General features: G+C 42.8%; 1 protein-coding gene across 1 annotated transcript in view; it reads right to left on the bottom strand.

Moving 5' to 3' along the window:
- The window catches only part of CECR2 (CECR2 histone acetyl-lysine reader), a gene marked incomplete at its 5' end in the record, with an annotated part of 165,438 nt that overhangs the window by 15,922 nt on the left and 131,820 nt on the right, over positions 1-17,696 (bottom strand). The window contains 4 exon segments of the mRNA XM_079715567.1: positions 11-137; positions 355-446; positions 533-570; positions 1,007-1,136. Coding sequence (XP_079571693.1) covers positions 11-137; positions 355-446; positions 533-570; positions 1,007-1,136 — 387 coding nt within the window.

The following is a 17,696-nucleotide window of genomic DNA, read 5'->3' as shown; positions in this document are numbered from 1 at the left end:
GTGCACTTACCACTACTTTCCCCGTTGTATTTCCGACAATTCCTGAACATAGTCTTCATGTCAGTCACAAACTCCTCCTTGGTACAGTACAAACCTCCATTCAGTTTCTTCTCCATGCTTGAAATGTCCATGGGGACCTACAACAGGACACGTTAATTACCACATGCTGGAGAACACAGCATCCCGCTGTTCCTGCAAGGCAGAGCAATCACACCGTCAGGAGCTGCTCAGAAGCCTGGGGTGCGCCCAGCAACCCTGGCCCCTGAGGGGTAGCAGATGAACTTACACACAACAACACAGATCACTAAAGGTGCACACACCACAGTCGCGTACAGCTGACAAGGCCACCTCTACCTTAATAATCTGGTAATAGTTAGGGGCATACGATTCATCCACTGGTTCCAAAAAGGGCCAGGAATCCTTGTGAGCCTTCACCACGTCCAGAACTGAGGGCCAAAGAGGAGAGCTGGGTTAACACACCGATGTGGGCACATGCTTAACCAGAACGTGGGAGCTGAGCGTGGGAACTGACCTTTGTACATGGCAGTGAAATCATCGTCCAGCTCAAAGCTGTAAATCAGAAAATAAGAAATTAACGGTAACTGAGACCACCTTCTCTCCTCGGTGCTCTTGATGCAACCTGACACACAGCTCTCTTGCACCCAGATTTGGAACAGTCCCAATAAATCTTTGTTAAGGGAAGTCTGTAACACCGAGAACGCTCCTGAAAATACGATGAGGGTGAGGGTCAGCATACTTTAGCCAAAGAGGACTACCATCTTTTTCATCTACAAAATGATGGTTGGAACTCATTTATGATTCTGTAATGTTCGTGATTGAACAGCACACTCTTTCCGAGGTTTTACTCTACTCTAGTAAGTACTTCTGTGATCTAAAGAATAATAACCCAACAAGTCAGACAGCAGCGGAAGGGGCTCACGAGCACTGGCCACGCCCCCCCGCTCCCCGACACGCTGAGGCAGGCTTGGGGCCACCCAACACTCACGGGTCTCTCGTCCTCTTCTCTTCCCGCGGCGGGGAGTGAGGGTCCAAGTGGGACAGCTCGGGCGGGAGCGCCTTGCCCTGAGCCAGCAGCCAGGCCCTCTCTTCCCTGAGCTTCCTTCTCTTGGCGCGATCTGCATGAACACAAAGCACAGGTGCGTCTGGGGCTCCAGAGGGGCAGACGTCTGTTCTGAGAGAAGGAAACAAATCACCAAACGTTGCCTTCTGCTCCCTTTGAGTCCTCTCTTTGCTAATTCGGATGGTGCTAGAGATGCAATGCTTTGTGGACCCACTTCCTCTTAGTCTTACCAAGTTCAGGTCGGGAGGTGAGGGAGGAAGGCGGCCCTGGACGGGGACGGGGAAGACCAAGAGAGAAGGAAAGCAGAAGTACAGGGACAGGGAAAAGCAGAGCACTGACTGAGGGTCACCCTCTCTGACAACCCCAAGCCCTGCCTAACTTTCCAGCAAGAAGACAACATCCCCTTTTTAGGACCAGACCTCAACCCAAACGCACCCAGGACGGTACAAGCCCATCGCAGCTCTCGCACCAGCTGTCCCTGCTTGGCGGCCACCCTACCCGTGGCAGCTGGCGCACCCTCGCCAGTGCAGGAGGAGGGCTCCTGCGAGTGAGGGAAGAAGCCAGCTGGACGGGCCAGGAGCTGGAAGAGGGAGGGCATTTTCTGGCTCCCAGCTGAGGCCACAAGGAACATACTTGACACTGCACTGCTGGCCTGCCCGGCCCTCGTGCCAGCAGGGCGGAAGAGAGGCAAGGAATGCAGAACACCAACAGAAGGCAAGACCCAGCGACGGAGAGAGAGGCCCGGGAAGGGGCCCGGTGGCAGCACGACACAGCCCTGAACCTGCAGACAGCGTGCTCTCACCAAGCTCCCTCTGTTCCTACTTCATGCTCATTTATAAATAAACTTTTAAGTGTAAGAGAATCTGTATCTGCTTTAATTAATCAGAGGCACTTTGCTATAAACAACTTTCAAAACTGATTTTTAACTAAGAGAATGATTTCAAGCTTAAAGAAAAGTATAACTAAATTAACGAATATCCACATACCAAGTAACGTTAGGACTCTTATTCTTTGCATCGTAAGAACCACCCTTTCGAAAGACGCGCCTCCCCAAGCACGGGTGAGCCCTCCAGGGTCCACGGCAGCAGGGACCTGCCAGGTGCTCTGTGGAGCCTTTAAAGGCTCAGAGCTACTCCTTCACAAGTGATGCGAGCTACCTCACTCTCACATCGAGGGGTAAATGTTTAGCATTTTTTCTAACCTGATACATATGACGTGGAATTCTGATGTTTCTGTTTGCCTTTGACTGATTGGAATGACACAACGTATTTTCATGTTTATTATCCTCTTCTGTGAATACCCTACTTACATACTTTGCCTTTTTTTCCCTGTGGGTTGTTGGATTTCTAACTGATTTGGAGAAGTGCTTTTAAATAATGTGGAGGAGAAGACTTTGTTAAAACTATCTTCTTCCATAACTGATTTGTCTTTTCACTTTGTTTAAGGTGTTTTAGTCATTTGTAAATTTTAAACAATTAATGTCATCAAATATATCAATCTCCTTCCCTTGCAGTTTGTGCTTTTGTTACTTAAATTCTTTCCGTCCCAGCATCTTAAACACCCTCACCTATGTTTTCTTCAAAAAGCTTTTGGCCTTTAGTCCATCAGGCGGCAATGGTGCTGGCAGCGCCTGGTGAGGAACCAGGTCTGTTCCTGGCTGTCCACTGCCAGGTCTCACTACCCATCTCCACGCCAGTAACACTCTCCCACATTCACGGCAGCTTTTATTGTGTTATCTGGTAGAATGAGTGGCCCGAACATATCAATTTTTAAAATGATCTTGGCTACTTGGCCCTCTGCTCTTCTGTACGAATTTCAGGAACATAAAATGATTTATTTAATATTTAACATCAAATACTGAGTCAAGGTCAAACTTACCCACTTGTTCAATAATTTTAAGTTGGTTTGTTCAAATCAAATCCAAAAAGGTCCAGACAATGCATTTGGTTGGTATGTCTCTTAAATTTAGTGGAATGTGTAACAGTGTCCTCTCCAATTTATCTGATGGAGAAATTGGTCATTTTGTCTTGGTAGAATTTCCCACGTTCCGGATTTAGCAAGTGGCATTCTCATCACAGTGTTAATGTGCCCTGTGGTAGTTCTATTGAGGGCCTTTGACCAGACAAACGAGTGTGTTTCTTGGCAATGTTATTACACAGGTGATGCTTGTACTCCCTTTTTCATCACCTCAGCAGACACAATATATGGCTACCTTTTCTTCTGTGGTGTTAAATTCCATTCATGTTTATCTGATCCTTCCATTATAAAGTTCCTATACCTCAAGATCAAACACAGTTCCAAGATAGAAGTAAACTGTAGAGAAAATTATTTATGTGATTGTTTTCTCAATAATTCCAAGGTATATACCTAGTACTACGTGTAAATATATATGGAACAGAAGTTAATTCAACACATGTAATTGGATGCTTTAGGGCCGAGCAAAAACTACAGCACACACACACACAGACACACACACACACACACACACACACAGAGCGCTAACTTTCTGTAAAGGGCCCTGGAGGCCATGCACAGCCCTGCATGGCCTCCAGGGCCCTTTACAGAAAGTTAGCTGACCCTTACATCAGGGCATTAGGACTCAGCAGTCTCCTGGAAGCTTGGTTGAGGAAAGCTTTGTCTAGATCCACTGTTTCATTACTTGTTACTCTAATACTAGTATTTCTGCTCATTTATTGACCAAATTCTTCTTTTCTCATCAATTATTTTCATATTCAAAATAAAACATAAAGAGGAAACAAAATGTTTCATCCTTCGATTTTTACCAGTTACTATTTAAAACTTTTATTCTATTCATTTAAACTAAACAGACAGACCAACATAGCCCAGTTCTCTCAATTCCCCACCAACACTCTGCCTCCCGTGACCAACAATCTGTTCTATCTAATGAGCTTTTTTCTTTAGAGATTACACATATAAAAGGGCTCATACTGTGCTTGTCTTTCTCTGACTTATTTCACTTAGCATAATGCCCTCTAGGCCCACTCATGTTGTGGCAGATGGCAGGATTTCATGCTTTTTTTTTAATGGCTAAACATTACTCCATTGTGTGTGCACCAACTCTTCTTTATCCATCTAGTGATGGGCACTTAGGCTGCTTCCATATCTTGACTATTATACATCTTGCTATGAACATGGGTGTACATGTATCTTTTATTATAATTAGTTTTTGTTTTCTTCAGATAAATACCCAGAAATGGAATTCCTGGATCATATGGTAGTTCTATTTTTCGTTTTTTGAGACATCTTCATAGTGGCTGCACCAACTTACATTCCCACCAACAGTGCATGAGGTTTTGCTCTAATCCACATCCTCGCCAACACTGGTTAGCTCTTGTCTTTTTGATACTAGCCATTCTGACAGGTATGATGTGGTATCTCATTGTGGTTTTGATTTGACATTGAGCATCTTTTCTATGTCTTCTTGGGAAAAATGCCTATTCAGGTCCTCCTTTTTTTAAAAAATAAATTAGTTTATTTATTGGCTGCGTTGGGTCTTCGTTGCTGCACACGGGCTTTCTCTAGTTGCGGTGAGCAGGGGCTACTCTTCGTTGTGGTGCACGGACTTCTCATTGCCATGGTTTCTCTTGTTGCAGAGCACAGGCTCTAGGCACATGGGCTTCAGTAGTTGTGGCACGTGGGCTCAGTAGTTGTGGCTCGTGGGCTCTAGAACACAGGCTCAATAGTTGTGGCACATGGGCTTATTTGTTCCGTGGCAAGTGGGATCTATCCGGACCAGGGATCAAACTCGTGTCCCCTGCATTGGCAGGTGGATTCGTAACCGCTGCGCCACAAGGGAAGTCCCAAGGTCCTCCATTTTTTAATCGAATTGTTTGGGGTTTGGTGGTTTTCTTTGTTTTTTGGGGGTTTTTTTGCTATTGACTTGTGTAAGTTCTTTACCTGTTTCGGGTATTAAGACTTTATTAGGTATATGATTTGCAAATATCTTCCCCCAATCAGTAGGTTGTCTTTTCATTGTGTATAGTTTCCTTTGCTGTGCAAAAGCTATTTCATTTGCTGTAGGCCCACTTGTTTATTTCTGCTTTTGTGGCTTTTGTCTTTGTAGTAAGATCCAAAAAACCATCGCCAAGACAGATGTCAAGGAGCTTACTGCCTATGTTTTCTTCCAGGAGTTTTATGTTTTCAGGTGTTACATTCAAGTCTGTATGTCATTTTGAGTTAATTTTTGTGTATGGGGTGAAGCAGTGGTCCAGTTTTTTTATTTTTTATTTTTGGTTGCACCAGGTCTTAGTTGCAGCCAGTGGGCTCCTTAGTTGTGGCATGTGAACTCTCAGTTGCAGCATGCATGTGGGATCTAGAATTCCCTGACCAGGGATCAATCCTGTATTCCCTGTGTTGCAAGGCAGATTCTTAACCACTGCATCACCAGGGAAGCCCCAGTGGTCCAGTTTTTCCAAAACCATTTATTGAAGAGACTGTCATTTCTGCATTGTATATTCCTGGACTGGTCCTGGACTTTTGTTTGTAGGAAGGTTTTCTTGATGACTAATTCAATCTCCTTACTAGTAATTAATCTGTTATGGTTTTCTATTTCATCATGATTCAGTCTTGGTAAGTTGTATGTTTCTAGGAATTTATCCATTTCTTCTAGGTTGTCCAGTTTGTTGGCAATGTTAACTGTTCTCAGTAGTCTCTTATGATCCTTTGTATCTCTCTGGCACCAGTTGTAGCATCTAGTGTTCACTTCTGATTTTATTTATTGGAGTCCTGTTTTTTCTTTTGAGTCTAGCTAAAGGTCTGTCAGTTTTGTTCATCTTTTCAAAGAATCACCTCTTGGTTTCATTGATCTTTTCTAATTCTTTTTAGTTTCCGTTTCATTTATTTTTGTTATGATCTTTATTTCCTTCCTTATAACTGTGGGCTTTTTATGTTCTTCTTTAACTGGTTCCTTGAGGTGTAAAGTTGGTTTGTGTATTTGAGACTTTACTTTTTTCTTGAGGTAGGCATTTATCAAAACTTTCTTCTTAGAACTGTTTTTGCCGCATCATTTTTTTTTTTTTATTTTTTTATTTTTTGCTTTATCACAAATTTAATCAGTTATATGTATACATATGTTCCCATATCCCCTCCCTTTTGCGTCTCCCTCCCACCCTCCCTATCCCACCCCTCCAGGCGGTCACAAAGCACCGAGCTGATCTCCCTGTGCTATGCGGCTGCTTCCCACTAGCTATCTACCTTACGTTTGGTAGTGTATATATGTCCATGCCGCTCTTTCACTTTGTCACAGCTTACCCTTCCCCCTCCCCATATCCTCAAGTCCATTCTCTAGTAGGTCTGTGTCTTTATTCCTGTCTTACCCCTATGTTCTTCATGACCTTTTTTTTTCTTAAATTCCATATATATGTGTCAGCATACAGTATTTGTCTTTCTCTTTCTGACTTACTTCACTCTGTATGACAGACTCTAGGTCCATCCACCTCATTACAAATAGTTCAATTTCATTTCTTTTTATGGCTGAGTAATATTCCATTGTATGTATGTGCCACATCTTCTTTACCCATTCATCCAATGATGGACACTTAGGTTGTTTCCATCTCCGGGCTATTGTAAATAGGGCTGCTATGAACATTTTGGTACATGTCTCTTTTTGAATTATGGTTTTCTCAGGGTATATGCCCAGTAGTGGGATTGCAGGGTCATATGGTAGTTCTATTTGTAGTTTTTTAAGGAACCTCCATACCGTTCTCCATAGTGGCTGTACCAATTCACATTCCCACCAGCAGTGCAAGAGTGTTCCCTTTTTTCCACACCCTCTCCAGCATTTATTGTTTCTAGATTTTTTGATGATGGCCATTCTGACTGGTGTGAGATGATATCTCATTGTAGTTTTGATTTGCATTTCTCTAATTAGTAAAGATGTTGAGCATCCTTTCATGTGTTTGTTGGCAGTCTGTATATCTTCTGTGGAGAAATGTCTATTTAGGTCTTCTGCCCATTTTTGGATTGGGTTGTTTGTTTTTTTGTTATTGAGCTGCATGAGCTGCTTATAAATTTTGGAGATTAATCCTTTGTCAGTTGCTTCATTTGCAAATATTTTCTCCCATTCTGAGGGTTGTCTTTTGGTCTTGTTTATGGTTTCCTTTGCTGTGCAAAAGCTTTTAAGTTTCATTAGGTCCCATGTGTTTATTTTTGTCTTTATTTCCATTTCTCTAGGAGGTGGGTCAAAAAGGATCTTGCTGTGATTTATGTCATAGAGTGTTCTGCCTATGTTGTCCTCTAAGAGTTTGATAGTGTCTGGCCTTACATTTAGGTCTTTAATCCATTTTGAGCTTATTTTTGTGTATGGTGTTAGGGAGTGATCGAATCTCATACTTTTACATGTCCCTGTCCAGTTTTCCCAACACCACTTATTGAAGAGACTGTCCTTTCTCCACTGTACATTCCTGCCTCCTTTATCAAAGATAAGGTGACCATATGTCCGTGGGTTTATCTCTGGGCTTTCTATCCTGTTCCATTGATCTATCTTTCTGTTTCTGTGCCAGTACCATACTGTCTTGATTACTGCAGCTTTGTAGTATAGTCTGAAGTCAGGGAGCCTGATTCCTCCAGCTCCATTTTTCGTTCTCAAGATTGCTTTGGCTATTCGGGGTCTTTTGTGTTTCCATACAAATTGTGAAATTTTTTGTTCTAGTTCTGTGAAAAATGCCAGTGGTATTTTGATAGGGATTGCATTGAATCTGTAGATTGCTTTGGGTAGTAGAGTCATTTTCACAATGTTGATTCTTCCAATCCAAGAACATGGTACATCTCTCCATCTATTTGTATCATCTTTAATTTCTTTCATCAGTGTCTTATAATTTTCTGCATACAGGTCTTTTGTCTCCTTAGGTAGGTTTATTCCTAGATATTTTATTCTTTTTGTTGCAATGGTAAATGGGAGTGTTTCCTTGATTTCACTTTCAGATTTTTCATCATTAGTATATAGGAATGCCAGAGATTTCTGTGCATTAATTTTGTATCCTGCAACTTTACCAAATTCATTGATTAGCTCTAGTAGTTTTCTGGTAGCATCTTTAGGATTCTCTATGTATAGTATCATGTCATCTGCAAACAGTGACAGCTTTACTTCTTCTTTTCCAATTTGGATTCCTTTTATTTGCTTTTCTTCTCTGATTGCTGTGGCTAAAACTTCCAAAACTATGTTGAATAAGAGTGGTGAGAGTGGGCAACCTTGTCTTGTTCCTGATCTTAGTGGAAATGGTTTCAGTTTTTCACCATTGAGGACGATGCTGGCTGTGGGTTTGTCATATATGGCCTTTATTATGTTGAGGAAAGTTCCCTCTATGCCTACTTTCTGCAGGGTTTTTATCATGAATGGGTGTTGAATTTTGTCGAAAGCTTTCTCTGCATCTATTGAGATGATCATATGGTTTTTCTCCTTCAATTTGTTAATATGGTGTATCACGTTGATTGATTTGCGTATATTGAAGAATCCTTGCATTCCTGGGATAAACCCCACTTGATCATGGTGTATGATCCTTTTAATGTGCTGTTGGATTCTGTTTGCTAGTATTTTGTTGAGGATTTTTGCATCTATGTTCATCAGTGATATTGGCCTGTAGTTTTCTTTCTTTGTGACATCCTTGTCTGGTTTTGGTATCAAGGTGATGGTGGCCTCGTAGAATGAGTTTGGGAGTGTTCCTCCCTCTGCTATATTTTGGAAGAGTTTGAGAAGGATAGGCGTTAGCTCTTCTCTAAATGCTTGATAGAATTCGCCTGTGAAGCCATCTGGTCCTGGGCTTTTGTTTGTTGGAAGATTTTTTATCACAGTTTCAATTTCAGTGCTTGTGATTGGTCTGTTCATATGTTCTATTTCTTCCTGATTCAGTCTTGGCAGGTTGTGCATTTCTAAGAATTTGTCCATTTCTTCCAGGTTGTCCATTTTATTGGCATAGAGTTGCTTATAGTAATCTCTCACGATCTTTTGTATTTCTGCAGTGTCAGTTGTTACTTCTCCTTTTTCATTTCTAATTCTATTGATTTGAGTCTTCTCCCTTTTTTTCTTGATGAGTCTGGCTAATGGTTTATCAATTTTGTTTATCTTCTCAAAGAACCAGCTTTTAGTTTTATTGATCTTTGCTATTGTTTCCTTCATTTCTTTTTCATTTATTTCTGATCTGATTTTTATGATTTCTTTCCTTCTGCTAACTTTGGGATGTTTTTGTTCTTCTTTCTCTAATTGCTTTAGGTGCAAGGTTAGGTTGTTTAGTCGAGATATTTCCTGTTTCTTAAGGTGGGATTGTATTGCTATAAACTTCCCTCTTAGAACTGCTTTTGCTGCATCCCATAGGTTTTGGGTCGTCGTGTCTCCATTGTCATTTGTTTCTAGGTATTTTTTTATTTCCTCTTTGATTTCTTCAGTGATCACTTCGTTATTAAGTAATGTATTGTTTAGCCTCCATGTGTTTGTATTTTTTATAGCTCTTTTCCTGTAATTGATATCTAGTCTCATAGCATTGTGGTCGGAAAAGATACTTGATACAATTTCAATTTTCTTAAATTTACCAAGGCTTGATTTGTGACCCAAGATATGATCTATCCTGGAGAATGTTCCATGAGCACTTGAGAAAAATGTGTATTCTGTTGTTTTTGGATGGAATGTCCTATAAATATCAATTAAGTCCATCTTGTTTAATGTATCATTTAAAGCTTGTGTTTCCTTATTTATTTTCATTTTGGATGATCTGTCCATTGGTGAAAGTGGGGTGTTAAAGTCCCCTACTATGATTGTGTTACTGTCGATTTCTCCTTTTATGGCTGTTAGTGTTTGCCTTATGTATTGAGGTGCTCCTATGTTGGGTGCATAAATATTTACAATTGTTATATCTTCTTCTTGGATCGATCCCTTGATCATTATGTAGTGTCCTTCTTTGTCTCTTCTAGTAGTCTTTATTTTAAAGTCTATTTTGTCTGATATGAGAATTGCTACTCCAGCTTTCTTTTGGTTTCCATTTGCATGGAATATCTTTTTCCATCCCCTTACTTTCAGTCTGTATGTGTCTCTAGGTCTGAAGTGGGTCTCTTGTAGACAGCATATATATGGGTCTTGTTTTTGTATCCATTCAGCCAATCTGTGTCTTTTGGTGGGAGCGTTTAGTCCATTTACATTTAAGGTAATTATCGATATGTATGTTCCTATTCCCATTTTCTTAATTGTTTTGGGTTCGTTATTGTAGGTCTTTTCCTTCTGTTGTGTTTCTTGCCTAGAGAAGTTCCTTTAGCATTTGTTGTAAAGCTGGTTTGGTGGTGCTGAACTCTCTCAGCTTTTGCTTGTCTGTAAACGTTTTAATTTCTCCATCAAATCTGAATGAGATCCTTGCTGGGTAGAGTAATCTTGGTTGCAGGTTTCTCTCCTTCATCACTTTAATTATGTCCTGCCACTCCCTTCTGGCTTGTAGAGTTTCTGCTGAGAGATCAGCTGTTATCCTGATGGGGATTCCCTTGTGTGTTACTTGTTGTTTTTGCCTTGCTGCTTTTAATATGATTTCTTTGTGTTTAATTTTTGACAGTTTGATTAATATGTGTCTTGGCGTATTTCTCCTTGGATTTATTCTGTATGGGACTCTCTGTGCTTCTTGGACTTGATTAACTATTTCCTTTCCCATATTAGGGAAGTTTTCAACTATAATCTCTTCAAATATTTTCTCAGTCCCTTTCTTTTTCTCTTCTTCTTCTGGAACCCCTATAATTCGAATGTTGGTGCGTTTAATGTTGTCCCAGAGGTCTCTGATATTGTCCTCTGTTCTTTTCATTCTTTTCTCTTTATTTTGCTCTGCATTAGTTATTTCCACTATTTTATCTTCCACCTCACTTATCCGTTCTTCTGCCTCAGTTATTCTGCTATTGATCCCATCTAGAGTATTTTTCATTTCATTTATTGTGTTTTTAATCGATGCTTGATTCATCTTTAGTTCTACTAGGTCCTTGTTAACTGTTTCTTGCATTTTGTCTATTCTATTTCCAAGATTTTGGATCATCTTTACTATCATTATTCTGAATTCTTTTTCAGATAGACTGCCTATTACCTCTTCATTTGTTAGGTCTGGTGGGTTTTTATCTTGCTCCTTCTCCTGCTGTGTGTTTTTCTGTCTTCTCATTTTGCTTATGTTACTGTGTTTGGGGTCTCCTTTTTGCCGGCTGCAGGTTCGTAGTTCCTGTTGTTTTTGGTGTCTGTCCCCAGTGGCTAAGGTTGGTTTAGTGGGTTGTGTAGGTTTCCTGGTCGAGGGGACTAGTGCCTGTGTTCTGGTGGATGAGGCTGGATCTTGTCTTTCTGGTGGGCAGGTCCACGTCTGGTGGTGTGTTTTGGGGTGTCTGCAGACTTTTTATGATTTTAGGCCACCTCTCTGCTAATGGGTGGCGTTGTGTTCCTGTCTTGCTAGTTGTTTGGCATAGGGTGTCCAGCACTGTAGCTTGCTGGTCGTTGAGTGAAGCTGGGTGCTGGTGTTGAGATGGAGATCTCTGGAAGATTTTCGCCGTTTGATATTATGTGGAGCTGGGAGGTCTCTTGTGGACCAGTGTCCTGAAGTTGGCTCTCCCACCTCAGAGGCACAGTACTGACTCCTGGCTCCTCAATTTGGGATGATTTGTTGTCTATTCATGTATTCCACAGATGCAGGGTACATCAAGTTGATTGTGGAGCTTTAATCCGCTGCTTCTGAGGCTGCTGGGAGAGGTTTCCCTTTCTCTTCTTTGTTCTCACAGCTCCCGGGTCTCAGCTTTGGATTTGGCCCCGCCTCTGCGTGTAGGTCGCCGGAGGGCGTCTGTTCTTCGCTCAGACAGGAAAGGGTTAAAGGAGCAGCCTCTTCGGGAACTCTGGCTCACTCAGGCCGGGCGGGAGGGAGGGGCACGGAGTGCGGGGCGAGCCTGCAGCGGCAGAGGTCGGCGTGACGTTGCACCAGCCCGAGGCGCGCCGTGCGTTCTCCCAGGGAAGCCGCCCCTGGATCCCGGGACCCCGGCAGTGGCGGGCTGCTCAGGCTCCCGGAAGGGCGGTGTGGACAGTGACCTGCGCTCGCACACGGGCTTCTTGGCGGCGGCAGCAGCAGCCCCAGCGTCCCACGCCCGTCACTGGGCTCCGCGCTTTCAGTCGCGACTCGCGCCCGTCTGTGGAGCCCCTTTAAGCAGCGCTCTTAATCCCCTCTCCTCGCGCAGCAGGAAACCAAGAGGGAAGAACAAGTCTCTTGCCTCTTCGGCAGCTCCAGAGTTCTCCCGGACTCCCTCCCGGCCAGCTGTGGCACACTAGCCCCCTTCAGGCTGAGTTCTCGCCGCCAGCCCCAGTCCTCTCCCTGCGCTCTGACCGAAGCCCGAGCCTCAGCTTCCAGCGCCGCCCGCCCCGGCGGGCGAGCAGACAAGCCTCTCGGGCTGGTGAGTGCCGCTCGGCACCGATCCTCTGTGCGGGAATCTCTCCGCTTTGCCCTACCCAGGTATGTGGGGAGTTTCTTGCCTTTTGGGAGGTCTGGGGTCTTCTGCCAGCGTTCAGTAGGTGTTCTGTAGGAGTTGTTCCACGTGTAGCTGTATTTCTGGTGTATCCGTGAGGAGGAAGGTGATCTCCGCGTCTTACTCTTCCGCCATCTTACCCGGAAGTCCTCGCCGCATCATTTTTGGTATCTTACATTTTCATTTTTGTCTTAAGGTATTTTGATTCTCTTTTGGATATTCTCTTACCCATTGGTTGTTCAGGAGCACACTGTTTTAATCTCCCCATGTTTGTGAATTTAATCTCCCCATGTTGTGAGTTTTCTTCGTGTTATTAATTTCTAGTTTCATACCAGTGTGCATGGAAAATATTTCGATCCTATTAAATTTATTAAGATTTTTTGGTGGCCTAATGTTTCATCTATCTTGGAAAATGTTCCATGTGCACTTGAAAAGAATGTGGATCCTGTTGCTTCGAAATGGAATGTTCTGCAAATATCTGTTAAGTCCATGTCTATCTGGTCTAACATATAACTTAAGGTTTGTGTTTCCTTATTGATTTTCTGTCTAGATAATCTGTTCATTGATGTCAGTGGGGTATTAAAGTCCCCCACTATTATTGTTTTGCTGTCTATCTCTCCCTACAAGTCTGTTAATATTTGCTTTATATATTTACATACTCCTCTGCTGGGTGTACAAATATTGACAAATGTTGTATCTTCTTGAAGACTGACCCCTTTTTCATTATGTAAAGCCCCTCTCTATCTCTTACTACAGTCTTTATTTTGAAGTTTATTCTGTCTTATATATGGACAGCTACTCCAGATTTTCTTATGGTTTCCATTTGCATAGGTATCTTTTTCCATCACTTCACTTTAGTCTGTGTGTGTCCTTACATTTAAAGTGAGTTTCTTGTAGGCAACACATAGATGGGTCTTGTTTTTTCTTTATCCATTCAGCCACTCTATGTCTTTTGATAGGAGAATTTAGTCCATTTACATTTAAAGTAACTATTGGTAGGTATGTACTTATCACCATTCTGCTGCTTTCTGGCTGCTTTTGTAGTTTGTTTCTTTCTTCTCTTGCTCCCTTCCTTTGTGGTTTGGTAACTTTTTTTAGTAATATGCTTATACTCATTTCTATTTATCATGTATTTACTGTAGGTTTTTGCGTTGTGGTTACCATGAAGCTTACATATAATAACTTACATCTACAACAGTCTATTTTAAGTTGTAACAACTTAAATTCAACCCCATTCTAAGCTCATCATTTTTACTCCCCACTCCCATGTTTTATACTTTTGATGTCATGTTTCACATCTTTTTATCTTGTTTATCCTTTAATTATTATAATCATAGTTATTGTTACTACTTTTGTCTTTTAACCTTCATACTAGCTTTATAGGCAATTAATCCACCACCGTTATTATGTATTTACTTTTCCAGTGAGATTTATCCTTTCATATGTGTCCCTCTTACTAATAAGTGCCCTTTCTTTTTTTTTTTTTTAATTAGTCTCTGCTTTACAACAAATTGAATCAGTCATACATATACATCTGTTCCCACATCCCCTCCCTCCTGCGTCTCCCTCCCTCCCACCCTCCCCATCCCACCCCTGCCCTTTCTTTTTAATTTAACAAAGTTCTTTCAACATTTCTTACAAGTGGTGATGAACTCCTACACTTTTGCTTAAATGCAAAGCTCTTAATGTCTCTAATCTGAACGATGTCTTTACCAGGGAGAGAATTCTTGGTTATAAGTTTTTCCTTCACCACTTTGACTATATCATGCCTGCAAAGTTTTGCTGAAAAATCTGTTCATGTTCTTATGGGGAGAGAGGGTGGGGTTTCCTTTGTATGTGACAAGTTGTTTTTCTCTCCTCGTCTTTAACTTTGGAGAACTGAGCTATAATGTGCCTTGGTGTGGGTCTCTTTGAGTTCTTGGATGCCTGTTTCCTTCCCAAAGGACAGGAAGTTTTCAACCATCGAGTCTCTGTCTGAACCCCTCATTTTGGTTATTGTATTCTTCAGCTCTGAGACTTCTCTTTGGCACTTTTAAATATTTTCCTTCTCTGTTGAAGTTCTCACGTGTTCATGCATTCTCTTCCCCAGTTTGGTGAGCATCTTTATGACCATTACTTTAGCTCTTTATCAAGTAAATTAGTTATGTCTCATTAAGGCTTTTTTCTGAGGTTGTAATCTATTCTTTCATTTGGAACATATTCCTCTGTTTCTTCATTTTGCTGGACTCTGTGTTGATTTCTGGGCAGAAAAGGAAACAACTGCCTCTCCCAGTCTTGAAGGCGGGGCCTCATGTAGGAGATGAGCCTTTTTGTTCAGCTCTTCCCAGCTCGTGGTCTCTCAAACCTCTGTGCTTGTCCAGGCAGCGTGATGTATTTTAGTGGCTCCCAGTAGTTGAGGGTGTGCCAAGACCTGTCAGTGTCCCAAAGGGGAGGGTCTCAGCACCCAGATTCAGACTGACTGGACATTTTCCTCTAAAGTTCACAAACATACAGGGCTGTGAGCAACTGCAAGCCTGAGTCCCACTGGCCACCAGAGCCAGGGACCTGCAGTGACCCCTGAGTGGCAGTCACAGACAAGTGTATAAACTCTCTTCTGGGGGCCCAACTCGGGGAAAGTGGGAGACGGCAGGCATCCACAGCCTCCAACCTATGAGAGCAGCTCTGCACGCCCAATCTAAGCCTGCCCCTCAGGCTGAAGCTCCAGGACAAGCAGGGTGGCCTCCATCACATGACAGCATGGAGTGTGCCAGCCTGTCCCAAACCGGCCCTCCGCTCACCACAGTCCCGTGGGACCCAGGAATACAAGCCCCTTTGGCCACCAGAGCCAGGCGTTCAAGGGGTGAACCATGGGTGTCAGATGCACGTAAAGCCTCCCTCCAAGAAACCTGGGCTCTGGAGGGCCCACCCTCTGACGTCTCTGTAAAGGATTCGGGGGCCCCTAGATGCAGGCTTAGTTACAAACCTACCCCTCAGGCCGCAGCCATGGTGATCAGCTAATAAGTCTCCACCAGAAAGACTGAGCTCCTGGTCTATAGTCTTTTGCTGTGCCCTGGGGGTGAAGAACCTGCTGTATAAAATAAATAAAATTTTTAAAAAAAAAAGGGAATCCTTCTGATGTTTCCCTATTAAGTAGAATGTTTGCTTACATTTAAGAAAATAGATATTGGTTAAGGAAGTTCCCTTCTAAGTTTTCAGAGGAAACCAGAAAAGAACACAGGAGCCACCAGAAGCTGGAAGAGGCACAGGAGGGTGTGACCCCAGAGTCTCACTAACACCCAGATTTCAGACTTCCAGCCTCTAGAGCTGTGAGACACTTACTTTCTGCTGTTTTAAACCACCTAGTTGTGGTAATTTGTTATGGAAGCCCTAGGAAGCTAAAACAAAATCCAATCCCATTTCCTCCTGAACCCTACCTGCTGCTCCCGAGAAGTCTGCTCTCTCTGTACAGGACGTCCTCTTTTCCCACCTGGCAATGGGCCGTGTGTCCCGTGCTTCGGCCCCCGGGTCTGTGTTCTATCCAGTTCATATCTCATCTCTCCACCAGTCCTATCCAATATCTCCTCTGCCCCCATCACCTGACCCTTCCATCTTACAGCCGTGGACAGACACACTCTGGAGCTCCGGACTGTGACCCGTGAGTCAACTATCAAGCGGTTTCCCCACTCTCTGCCGGCTTGATATTCCACCACAGGGAGCACTGGAGGGGAAGGGAGATGGCGGGAGTGGGGGGGATGGATTTCTTCCCCCCTGGGTGCTCTTCAACAGCCCACCAGCTTGTCCCTCCTTAGGAAGACGTCCATCATTGAGAAGGCACAGCTGGCAGTCCCAGAACCGGGCTGGCACCTGCCCTGAGACTAAGGTCCAGCTCGCGAGCCCCTCCTCCCCTGCGGGTCTGATGACCCCAGCCCTTCTCTTTATTCCCCTGCCTCAGACCCTTTCAGCTTTTGTATTTCTCTAACTTGCATTAAAACAAAGACCCACGTGAAATTCTCCACTGAAGCATCTCTGTGACCGCACACTGAACGATGGACCAGAGGCGACTTCTCCTGCCACGTCCATTCTCTTTATCTCCGTGATGTGTTCTGCACAAGCCCCACGAAGCTCTTCCAGTGTGATTCTCTCCTCAGGTCTAACTAAGCGTTAGAGCCCAGTTATCAAGTTATTATTCCAATTACCATATGTACATTTCTAGAAGTTCTTTCAATATTTGTTTCCTTTGAATCTGCCTGTACTTTCCTCAAGGTTATTTCTTCCTGATGTTTCCAATTTCTTCTTTTTTATACCTGGTAATGCTAAATATGTTTCTACTTTCCCTGCTGCACCTGCCAACCCACTGCTCACAGCGGTGCTTCCTCACGTCCACTCCTCTTCAACACGGGTTTGTCCATGGTCATCCTGCCCGGGGCAGAGATTCCCCAGACGGACTGCTCCACACCCACAATTCGATCTGACAGTCTGTTTCACTAACTTACCGCTGTTTTTAATCCCCCTAAAAGCAGCTTCTCATAATTTTCGTTACTTGGTTATGATTTCAAAAATGTTCTTAAAAAGGGTATTTACACAATATCAGACCAAGTATTATATCGAATAACAAATAGAATCTCCACGTAATTGAGGCAAGAAGAATTTTTAGGTTTCGCATCAACCACACTGAGAACAAGGAAGTCTCAATGTCCCCTTCCATATGGGCTCATTTCACTTAGCATGAGTATTTGTCAGAATCCAGTCTTATAACATCCTTTTTATACAAAGACAATCCTAATAAATAGCAGTATATTTATTCGGCCTTTTCCTTTTCTTTTTGCTTTTTAAAAATTTTAGTGAGAAATATAAAAATGTACCTTTTTAACCATTTTAAGTGTATGATTCAGTAGCATTAGGTACATTCACAGTGTTGTACAACCATTACTGTTATCTACCTCCAAAACAAAACAGAACGAAATCAAACTCGCAGATACAGAGAACACAAAGAAGGGGAGCCAGGGTGGGCGAAATGGGAGATGGTGTCAAGAGGTGCAAACTACCAGTGACAAAAGAAGTCAGTCCCAGGGATGTGATGTACACTGTGGTGACCACAGTCCGTAACACTGGACTGTGTATGTGAAAGCTACTCTCATTAGAAGAAATTCTTAACTTATTGTGG

This window comes from Hyperoodon ampullatus (genome assembly GCF_949752795.1).
Source record: "Hyperoodon ampullatus genome assembly, chromosome: 11".
Classification (NCBI taxonomy): Eukaryota; Metazoa; Chordata; class Mammalia; order Artiodactyla; family Ziphiidae; genus Hyperoodon; species Hyperoodon ampullatus.
The sequence above is the reverse complement of the archived record's forward strand: the minus strand, read 5'-3'. Positions and strand labels throughout refer to the sequence as shown.